The 11,285-nt window shown below is 48.8% G+C and overlaps 1 protein-coding gene across 2 annotated transcripts; it reads right to left on the bottom strand.

The window, feature by feature from the left end:
* Positions 1-3,245: 3,245 nt before the first annotated feature.
* On the bottom strand, positions 3,246-9,843 carry Eomes (eomesodermin). 2 transcript variants are annotated; one of them, XM_047530215.1, is made up of 6 exons: positions 8,581-9,843; positions 7,334-7,488; positions 6,557-6,678; positions 5,989-6,147; positions 5,843-5,904; positions 3,246-5,092 (listed from the first exon to the last, which is right to left on the bottom strand). In XM_047530215.1, the coding sequence occupies exons 1-6, from the start codon at positions 9,462-9,464 to the stop codon at positions 4,354-4,356; spliced, it is 2,121 nt and encodes a 706-aa protein (XP_047386171.1). In that variant the 5' UTR covers positions 9,465-9,843; the 3' UTR covers positions 3,246-4,353. The 2 variants fall into 2 exon arrangements, with proteins under 2 accessions (XP_047386171.1, XP_047386172.1); XM_047530216.1 differs by having other exon boundaries at positions 3,246-5,035.
* Between the last annotated feature and the right edge of the window lie 1,442 nt (positions 9,844-11,285).

The raw sequence follows: 11,285 nt of genomic DNA, 5'->3' as shown, positions 1-11,285 counted from the left end.
AGCGCGAGTCCCTGGCTTCGATCTCCAGCACCGCTAAATTAATTAATTAATTGATTAGGTAATAAATAAAGAGGGAAAAAAGGAAGGAAAAGGAAAGAAGAGAAAAGAAAGGGTGCTTATAACTTCAGGCTGCCAACGAATCGCTCAGCTCGTGGGGGTGGGGGGTCAGGGGAGGAAGGAGGAAATACAGCCGAGGTCTGGTTAGCACAGGAAGCCCTGCGGACCCCAGGCCGGGGGAGCACTGGGCCCTGGCCTCTGTAGGTGGCAGGAGAGAATCTGACCCCCGACAAAGATAGGTGCAAGTGATGGATTCCTTGGATTGGAGTCTCCTTAAACTGGACTTGCGGAGCTAGTGTATTTGAAAGCCTAAATATGAGAATGATGAGTGAGAGAATGGGTATTTCATAGAGGAGGACTCAACAGGGCTCACCAACAGGTTTTTACTAATTGCCCTTACAAAGAAGCTCTGAGCGATCTTGGAATTTACCTTGGAGTCGTCAAGCAGCGGGCTGGGGAACATCCTGGAGCGAGCCGGGAAGGGGAGGGGCGCAGCGTCCAGGCGAGTAGGAAAGAGGAATGATTGTAAATTTTGTCCTACTGTTGGCTGAATGTTGATTTAAAAAAAAAGAAAAGAAAGAAAACAAGAGCATGTGGGAATATTTTTATTCCGGTGCGTATCCATAACACCTGCAGAGATTAAATAAAATCGCATCTCTCCTCCTCCCCATGTTTGATTGAGGAAAAACGAGGAGACTGTAGAGGATCGAGAAGAGGGTGCGTCTGCTTTTAACCAGGTTTAAAGCTAATTCGAAGGTTCTAGAAAGGAGGGAAACTAGGCAGATTTGGAGCCTCTAAACTCCACTGATGGGTTGGAGATCTGTTGCTGCGGTAAACCGGCTCCTAACCCGGCCCCAAACACAAGCTGTAAATATGCTAGTCTGCAGCTTCCCCACCTGCCCAAGTTCTTCTGATTCTTCCCGCCTTTCCCAGGTTTTCTTCCAGGTGTTGGAGGCTCCCCTACCACTCCCAGGACAGCCGCTTTATAACTCAGCAATTCTTTGCTTCTGCACGGAGGAGGAAGAATCCTGAAAGCACCCGGAGCGAAATCGAGCAGCTGCGGCGTGTGGGTGGGAGGAAGGTCCTGAACCGAATTTCCCCAAAGCAGGAAAAATAATAATAACAATTCCAGGGAATAGTTGCACGGGCTGCTTTTTTTTTTTTTTTTTTTTTTTTTTTTTTTTTTTGAGCCAAACGAACAACCCAACTGGCGATGTAAAGGACACGTGTGAAAAAAAAAAAAAGGTAAATAATAGTATTTCCAACTCTGAGTTGCGTCTTCTTTGCACCGCTTACCCCCTCTTTCGTTGGAGTTTAAGTGTTTTTGTTTGGGACAAGAAAAAGAGTAGAAGGCGAACCCAGGCGAACCAGCAGAGCCCCAAGCCAGTGTCTCCACCCAGCGCTGGGAACGCAGCCTGCTCCGGCGCAAATGCAGGGACCCTGGTGGAGAATGTAAACAAACCGGGCGCCGAGCCCTTGATCTTTATTTAAATAGAGGCTTGTTTATCGGTGTCATCCTAGGAGGATTAATTAGATACATCTCTTCACAATTTGGTGTCTGACACTCCATCTTAGGAATGCCTTATCACAAGGTGTTAATTGGGGCCACTCAGCCACTTACGTTTCTATTAAACACTGTGAGGGACTTTTCACAAGTACCAGGTTCTTTTTACTGTACGGTGCAAAAATCTACAAGACTTGAAATAGACTAAGGCTAGAGTCTGCTTTATCCTGAATGTAATTAGCATTTTTGGGCTTTCTAGGGGGCAGAAATAGAAGTGCACCGTTATGAAATTCCATCGCATCTCTGCAGACGCGATGCTTGCGTGCAGATGTACGAAGGGTGGGGGGAGGTGCTGACTAGGTTAGGCGGGCTATGCGTCCCCCACTACCCGAGTCCAGATCTGGCATCCGTAATAAATATTAAAAAGTATATCTTCAAAGCGTTCACCCCTGCTTCCCGGTAAAATTCGGGGCGGCTTTGCGAAAGAGTTTAGAGCGGACACGGTCAGAGACGCAGTGCTGGAGTTTAAGACCCTAAGGTCATTGGCGGTGGAAGAGCTCTGGCCCCAGGAAGAAGGGGATGGGAGAACTGTCCAGGTACAATCTCCCGACCGCCTTAATTGGGCGCAGAAAGATAGGAGGTCCCTGCCGATTGCTCGCCTCCCAGCAGCTAATCCTCTTAGCAGCTGCATTTCCGCGCCGCGCAGTTAGCAGAATGACCCTCCCAGCCAGACCTTTACCCCAGGGTGAGAAGGGGACTGCAAAGATTTGCAAACTGGGCTTGAAACCGTCTGCCGATAAGCCTGGCGGGACGTCTGGCGGGAGGGACAAAGGGCCCTCCGTCCCACTCCTTGGTTTAACTCAGAGTTAAACCGCACACAGTGTTCAGCCAGGGTATGGGGCGTCCTTGATCCTCTCAGGGACTGTGACCCCAAATGGAACTAGGCGGGAGGTGAACCGCAGTTTGCAGAGCGGGTGTGCGCTGGACAACTGAAATCCTCCTTTGTAAGTGCTGCGCCCGCCCCGAGCCCGCACCGCAGCCCCAGCGTCCCCTGCCAAGTTTGGCAGAGTGCAAAGGATGCTGGCCCGCAGCTACCGTGGTGTGTAGCCAGCAAGTCTCGATTCAGAAAAAGCCCTGGGTGGGAGCATAAAGCCTTGCGGTGGGCGGCCCTCGTGCCCCCACTGTGCCTTGGAGACCCGGAACTCGTAGGCGCTAAAAGGGTCCGCGGGGATTCCCAGGGAGCCTACGCAGACCCAGGTAATAGCGGTCTCAAATAAGCCTCGGAAAAGGCTCAGAACTCAGTGACTAAGGGCCAGGGGCAGAGGTTTTCGAGGTTTAGATTAAGTCTGAAGTGGGCAGTCTTGCATCTCGGTGGCAAACATTCTCTCTCTACCCGCTTCCTCTCCACCCCACCACCGAAGCCCCAGCCAATACTCATTGTCCAGACTTCCCAGGGAGAAGAGGAAATAGACCCATTAACTTAAAGGGAAAAAGAAGATAAACAAAAGCATCCCCCACCGACCCCCTCATGACTACAGTATCCAGTTAAGATATTCTAGAGCCTTTTCGTGGAGGCAACTGGTGAGGTAGGGCTCACGCTGGAAAGGGCGGAGGATGGCGAAAAATGAGATTTTTAGAACAAAGAATAAAACCCACAGTACAGAAGAAAGAGCTATGCCCGTTCCCTAGTTGAACCACATTTATTAAAAATGACTAAGACTGTACATAAAAATCCAAGATCTCTAAAAAGCCTATAGGAGCTGTGGCAGTAGATTGTAGTTTCTTACCAAGGTGGGGAGTGGGGGATGGCTGAGGAAGAGGATGAAATAGGATTTTTCCTTAAACACGTTTCAAGTTAGTACAGAGTAGCTGAATACATTCTGAACTATCTAAAAAGTAAATAGAATATTCCCAAAGATCATGGGGATGATGAAACTCTTCCTTTGCCCCTGCAGCTGTTAGGTGATTTGAAAATTCTTTTACAAAGCCAAAGCACCAATTTTACATGATCTCAGACACCTATGTAGCCTATTTGTACAATATATACCACATTATTCTATAGTGTATCTAAACACACACAACTGTACATTTTAAAATTTTGTTTTTCTTTTTTGGCGACTCCCTCCCTTACCCTCTCCTGAGTCCTACTGGCCACCCCAGCACACAGCACAGGCCTAGCTAGTCTCAAGTGAGGCAATCCTGGACTAGGGCAAACATGGCTTGTTCCAAAGGCCTGGGAGGGATCAGTCAGATAAAACCAGCAGTTTCACAAAAGTTTTTCTTGACTCCCAGGCCTAACATCTTTTGCCCCTGGCAGAAGGTTAATGGTAAAAGTTCCCCCACTGAAGTTTAAGGCCCAGTCTTTCTCTTCCAGAAACAAAACACCTTAACATCCTGGGCTTCTATTTGCTTAAAGACTTGCAAATAGAAATGAGAAAGAAAGGTTTAAACTCATTTGATAGTGCTGGGTACTCAAACTTCTCAGCCTGCTTCTCTGAATGTTTAGTGTCTCCAATAAATAAATCCAGAACCTTGAATAACCTTCAACTTTTAAAACACTGTAAAGTCCTCCATTAACTTTATTTTACAAAGGGAAAAAAATGCTAGGTTTGTTTCAGTTACCTGCAGCAATCAAAAAGCTTTGGCACCTTCTTATAGAGAATTGCACAAAACGGGATGCATCAAGGTGGAAGGCAAACGTCTTTTTGGCAACCTAGGCAAAGAAGACAACAAAAAACACCACCGAGTCCATCTGCCAAGTTAGCTAATTTTTACGAGGTGAAAATAACTCTTTAGGGAGTTGTGTAAAAAGCATAATACCCCCCCATGCCTTTTGAGGTGTCTTTACTGTACTCTTCAGCATTAATGTCCTCACACTTTATGGAGGGAGAATTGTCATTACTGGAGGTGCTAGGAGACAGTCGCCTTCGCTTACAAGCACTGGTGTATACCCCTGAATCATTGGAATCTAGAGACTTGATGGAAGGAGGTGTTTCTATCCAAGAAGAGCCAATCTCTTCTTTGACTTTCTCCTTGGAGAGCTGATCTTCAGAGAACACAGGAGGGCTGGTTCTAGCGGTCCAAGGTAGTCCAGCTGCCATCTTCCTCTGGTAAGAGCCTCGACTTCCCCACCCTGCCATCGCAGGGAAGGTTGGGTCAGGGTAATACCCCAGGGCATGGGATGTCTGGAGGGGCAAGGATTTAATACCATATGGGAGCAAGGTACTGGAAGTATATTCAGATTCATAGGAACCGATGTCTAGTTTGTTGGTCCCAGGTTGCTGGACAGGTGTGACAAGCCATCGCTGGGGAGGGTTGGCCACCTCTTCGCTCTGTTGGGGTGAAAGGAGGCCGTTGGTCTGTGGCACGGTTCTCTCGCCATTATAATATCGGGCTTGAGGTAAAGTGTTGACAAAGGGCTCCGGGAAGAAGGATTGAACGCCGTACCGACCTCCAGGGACAATCTGGTGGGATCTAGGAGAATCCGTGGGAGATGGAGTTAACCTGTCATTTTCTGAAGCGGTGTACATGCTACAATATAAAGAGAAACACTTAAAAAAAAAAAAAAAAACCTAATATTGTTCCCAAACAAACCACCTCCCAGAAGTGAAAAAGGTTTAGGCTGTCTGTACTGAGAAGGCTGGTACTTTGAACAACATGAAGGAGGCAGGAGATGCCCTGGTCAATTTTAGCTGGACTCTTGGCTCATGGAGAAAATTTTCCACCATTTAAGAGAAAGTTTCCTTCTAGGCATTAGGTATTTGAACTATAGAAAATCTGCCTTTGCAAGCCCTCAAACATGAAGAACTCAGAGCAACCCTCCCTTATCAAGGGGATGGAATGAATGATGTTGGTGATGTTAGAAGACTGAGATTTTTAAATAACAGGACTTGCTATTTGATATTGTGAAAAATATATTCTCTTAGTTCTAGGGTTTTCTTATGTTAAAAAGAGGGGAGTGATAGTATCTGCTCTTATGAGGAAAAATCTTGGAACAAATGAGAAGGGAAGTTATATAAGTAATGCAGACTCTGAAAACTTCAAATTGCTGCTCAGATGTTAAAAAACAAAAAGGTGCTTCATGTTTAAGTCCTTAATATTTGTTTTAGAAATGAATAAACTCTTCTGTGCAAATTCTAAAGCAAAATTAGTTAAGACTGAAAAGACACAAAGATAAAAATCCCCCCAATGAAAGCCCTCCCTAGAGTACATCCTCAGCAATGTGAGGATGTGTGTCCTATTCAAAGGTAACCAGGAAAGTATGAATGAAGTCGCACTTACGAATCATAGTTGTCCCTGAAGCCTTTTGCAAAGGGGTTATGATCAATCTTTAGTTGAGTAATCTAGATAGGGGAGAGAAATAGTCACTGAGTGCTTTATCACACTGGATGAGCATTAGAGATTCTTGAGAAGTTTGGGGCACTCACATCAGTGTTTTGGTATGCAGTCACTGCAATGAACTGCGTTTCTGAGAAGGTAAAGGTCTGGGTCTTCGAGGGCTCATTCAAGTCCTCCACACCATCCTCTGTAACTTCCACAATGTGCAGTCGTGGTTGGTATTTGTGTAAAGACTGTAAGACTATCATCTGGAAATAGTACAAAAAAAAGAGGTGCCAAATCTAAAGTCTCTTAAAGCATCAAAAGTAGATTTCAACAAATTATTTAGTCTCAGATGGGACTCCTGCTTGCTCCCTGCCAACAGTTTTCTTTATTTTATTGCCACTTTTGAAAAACTTAAAATGTAGCTGTGTACATGTTTGATAAATACTCTTTTCCTCTTGGCTTCCTAAATCCCCAAAAGATATTTCTGTTCCAAATAGTCAATGCACTGTTACTGAAATCGAGTAAGAAAAATAAGAAAGGTTTTTAAAAATCAGAAGTATCTGAGCAAACAGGTCACAACTGCAAATCTTATAAACACAGTGAAAAGTATGGACTCTTATTAGAAAAGAGATCAATAGCCAGAAGACACCCCCTCCTCTTCTGTCACTCTACCTGGGTGTTGTTGTTATTTGCTCCTTTGTTATTGGTGAGTTTTAATTTCCCAAAGGAAATCTCCTGTCTCATCCAGTGGGAGCCAGTATTAGGAGACTCTGGGTGAACATACATTTTGTTTCCTAAGAGAAAATGAAACAAAACACAAGACCCAAGCATATAAGGCTGTTTGCAAATGGGACCAGGGGAGATATGTCTGTTAGCTATGGGCAAAATGTAAAAGATGGACTTGCAGCACAAGTTTCCCAGAGGTAGAAGCTCAGGAAACCAGTGGAGAACCGCAGGATTCCATTGACACCCCTCCCAGGGCCCCTTGGACAAGGTACTCAATGGTATCTCAAGACTTAAAAACAGGTAACAGGGGATGAGCTTGAATGTTATCTTGGGCCTTCTAAAACTGGAAGGGCAATATATGATGGAAGGTGGTTGAACTTTTATGTATAAACTCAACCTTAGCTTTCTCCAGTTAAGGCTAGACTGCCAGGAGCTCTTCCCTCCCAGAAGCCTCAGACTATTCCTTTTCCAAACACAGGGGCTGGGGATGGGGTAAAGTCACAATTAAAGATACTAAGTATCTATATAATGGTAGGTAAGAAATATGACTTAGCAATTCTCTCTTTCAAAAAACAACCAACACAAAGAAAGAAACTCAAATTAACACCTCTAGGCCCCAGACAGGGGAAGGGTGGGGGGAGGGGAACGGTGCTAGATTTAAATGTGAGGTGTCCAGAGGCTGGGTTTCGATTTCTCCCCGGCAAAGGCTTCCTCTCTCCTCACCCTGCATGTTATTGTCGGCTTTGCCACAGGTCACCCACTTGCCCCCCTGGAAGCGCCAGTGATTAGGGTCCGCCAGAACCACTTCTACGAACACGTTGTAGTGGGCAGTGGGATTGAGTCCGTTTATGTTGAAGCTCAAGAAAGGAAACATGCGCCTGTGCAAGGGAACAGAACCAGGATAAATTATTTAAATCTGGATGCCCACACACACCCCGGTTCCCCAGACACCTGGGATAGGGTCAGAGCAGGGTACTTATAAGTCTGCAATGAGCAGAAAACTGGTGAAGTGTCCTGAAACTATGAAAATATTTTTGAACTGGCAACTCCTGGAACATCTCTCTTCCGAAATAAAATTGCCCCAACATCAGTGTTTTCCTAATTCACGGGCTTCGGATACCTCTACCGTCTCAAGCTCAACTCTTTCAGATGCTTATTATTTTTTCTCTCAGGATTTTAAAAATTATTAAATTAAAATGTAGTTAAGTTAAAATGTAGTTTTAAAAGTGCCAGAGGACATCAAGGTGTGTGTGTGTGTGTTTGTGTGTGTGTGAGAGAGAGAGAGAGAGAGAGAGAGAGAGAGAGAGAGAGAGAGAGCGCTCTTTTTGGGCGCTCTGAGTGCCCCCTTTTTGTCCACCGCTCATTTCCTCCAGAAGTAACCAGAGTTAGCAGCTGGGTGTGTATCAGAACTTTCTCGCATTCTGAACCGGATCCACATTTGGTTCTAAGGCCTGCCATTAACTACCTACCCTACTCGAAGTGACCTTCCCAGAGTTGCGCTCTAGCCCTCACGCGGATCTCCCAGAGGCGCCCCGTGGAGAGCCTGGCGCCTAAAACTACAGGAACCCATCTATGGCGCTGGGGCGGCAGCCGGCTTTTGCGTTTTTCCCCAATCGCGGTTTCTTGCCCTCAGGCAAGAACCTGCATACTGCGGAGCAGAAGGATCTCGTGAATCCAGCTCTGTGGACAAGCCTAAATTTCCATTTCCGCCGCCTCCTTGTCAGTTTAGGTGAGGATGACGAGAGAGGGGAGGGAAGAGTGCAGCCGTAACATTAGCACCCTACACAAGACGCCCGTGCGCTGACAGAGAGAGTCACCGCATTGGAGATGATATGTCTCTCGTACCGCGAGCGGAAAAACAATCAGAGAAGAGCGAACCGCGAGTGGGCACAGCTCACCCCCGGCCTTCCCCAGGACCACACACTCTCCCATTATCCCCGGCACCGAGGGCCCCTCCGCGCTGCGCTCACCTGCCCTGTTTCGTAATGATCATCTCGGTTTGGTGACGGTGGAATTTAAGCCACAGAGGCCGGTTGCACAGGTAGACGTGGGCGCGAAAGCCGGAACCGGGAACTCCCAGGCCCCCCAATCCTCCGCAAGAACCCGCTGCTGCCGCTCCAGGGTACGGCCCGTATAGCGGGGCCCCCTGGCTATACTGATAGGCACCGGGGCCGCCGCCCCCGCCGCCGCTGCTGCCCGCACCACTGCCGGCGCCGGGTCCGGGGCCGAACTGTGCCCTCCCGGGTGGGCACACAGCTGTGGGGAATCCACCGGGGGGCAGCATGGAGCCATAGGGGTAACGTGCGCCGTTGGGAGCCGGGTAAACAGATCCATGGGGCGCCCCGGCCGCTGCCTGGTACGGGAAGAGAGAGCAGGGCGCAGCCAGCTCAGAGCCTTGAGGCCCGGGAGACTGAAGATAGTAGCGCTCAGAGCTCAGGCTGTCCATGGAGTAGCGCGCGGTGGCTGCTGCGGCAGCGGCGGCGGCGGCGGCGGCGGCAGCGGCAGAAGGCAGCTCTTCCTCTCCGCAGGGGGAGCCCTTGCGGCCGTCCGGGGGCCCCGGCTTGGCCACTGTCGCGGCGCTGGCAAAGGTGTCCCCGGCGTCGGCGTCACTGAGCATGGCCGCGGGGGCCCCCGCGCTGGCGTCAGGTTCCCGGTTCCCCGCCTCGCACGAGAGGCTGCTGGAGAACTTCTTGGGTGCTTTGTCTAAGTCCAGCCTCTGGGGCGAGGGGGCCGCCCCGGGGAGGTGGCTGGTGTTCCCGCCGCCGCCGCCGCCGCCTCGCGCACTCTCCAACGGGTAGAAGTGCGCACTGGGCAGGTTCACAGAGCTCACCAAGAGCTGCTCGCCTAACTGCATGCTTTGCAAAGCGCAGACGGCAGCTGGCTGCTTCCTCTCCTCCCGTGGCCTTATTATAAAGGCAGGATGGGGGAGCCAGCGCCCTCTTCCGAGGGGAAGGTAACTTCCCCTTCCTCCCGCGTCTGGGCTACCCACCTGCGGACTCCCGGCCCGCTACAACGCGCACCGGTGCACCCTGAATCCAGCGTCCTTTCCTCAAGGAAAGCTCACTGAGTCTGTAGGCAGATGGTGGAAAATAACCGACAAGCACCCTCCTTTTCCTTCCCTGTCCCTCTTGCCTCTCAGGACCCTCACTCACTCCTGGGAAGAAGAGGAGTTAGATCTTTGTTCCCATCCACCCACCAGCCTGCGCCTTTCTTCGCCCTTCCTATTGCCAAATCATCGGTCTGGTTGACCACTTAGAAACTTACAGACGGTCACTGGCTGCTTTATATATGTGCGGCCAGGGAGGGGCTTCGCAGCCCCACAGCTCCGGGTCGTTCCTATTGGCTGATAGAGATGACACTAATTCAATTAGGCATTTACTAATTGGATCAAGTCGCCCGAGACTTGCTTTTCCTTTAGCCTTTTTTTTTTTTTTTTTTTTTTTTTTTTTAAAGACTGCCCCGCTGTGAAAATCAATCGGGGGTGTCCACATTTCCCCAGAGTTTAGGGAAACGGGGCTTAAGGTCTCTGTAACAGGGTCCATCCTTGGTACAAGAGTTATATCCTCGCTGTGCTATGGTAATGCGGACCAGGTATTAGAGGCCAGAGGAAGAAAGTCCGCAAACTGACAGCTTGCAGGAATGCGCCAGTCCCCAAGGGTGTAGAACTGGGGCGAGTTGGAGAGAGCCCCACGCCTATTCTCTCCTCGTCAGAAGCTGTAACTTCAAGGCACACATTCCTCCTGACGGAGAACTCCCTGGCCTTCAATACAGGAAACACTTTTTGTTCGGTCCCATCTTTTTACCCGGTGGGAAGGGTCTATGGAGAGAGACCTTGTACACAGGTTTTGAGATTCCGGGGACGGCAAGAATGCAGCGCCATCCTCGAGGACCTAAGCGCTCAGCTTCCAAATCAGAAGCCCGAGTGGGGTGGGGTACTGAGGACCGAACAAGAGTGGAACTAAACGAGTCAACCATTTACCCTGGTACCCACCCCAACAAACCTGCTTTTGGGGAGGCAATCACTTTTACTGCCCACAATTTGAAATCCACGCTGCTCAATGTTCCTGACTCTTGGATGCTTCCTACGTCCCCAACGTCATCTTCGGTGGGGCCTGACATCAAGAAACAAAGGTTCCCTAGCAGCCGCGCGGTTAAGATTCCCTGTGCTTCTCTTCTGCTGCACAAGACAGAAGGTAGAATAATTAGTGAAATAATCAGTTAGATATTGAATTAAGCTCCTTTGCCCCAGCTGCCTGTTTCTTCCCTGCGTTTCCGCAAACAGTCAAGAATGGTGCCGTCATATTTTATTGTTTCAATATTACAGAAGGGGTGCACGTTTCGCTGCGGATAAGAAGACTGAATATTCGCTGTTAATAAGCAATTACAGACGTCGCCAGTAATCGCTCCAGGAGAGCATTTTCCGGCTGAGATGTCCGGACTCTGCCTCCCCAACCGAATGAGATCACACGGGAAACTTTTACTCTACAACAGATGAGGTGGCTGCAGGATTTGGTGAGCGCGCACACGCCAGTGTAGAACAGTGCGAAGCTTTCCAATCAGGGTTCCAACCACAGCAGCACCAACATCCGCACATCTGGGTTAGAGAGTTAACCAGTCCTTAATGCATTCGGACGCTCCAGGGCATATATCACAGTATTTTTGTGTGGTGGTAAAA

This window comes from Sciurus carolinensis, chromosome 17 (genome assembly GCF_902686445.1).
Source record: "Sciurus carolinensis chromosome 17, mSciCar1.2, whole genome shotgun sequence".
Classification (NCBI taxonomy): domain Eukaryota; kingdom Metazoa; phylum Chordata; class Mammalia; order Rodentia; family Sciuridae; genus Sciurus; species Sciurus carolinensis.
This window is presented reverse-complemented; position numbering and strand designations above follow the sequence as displayed.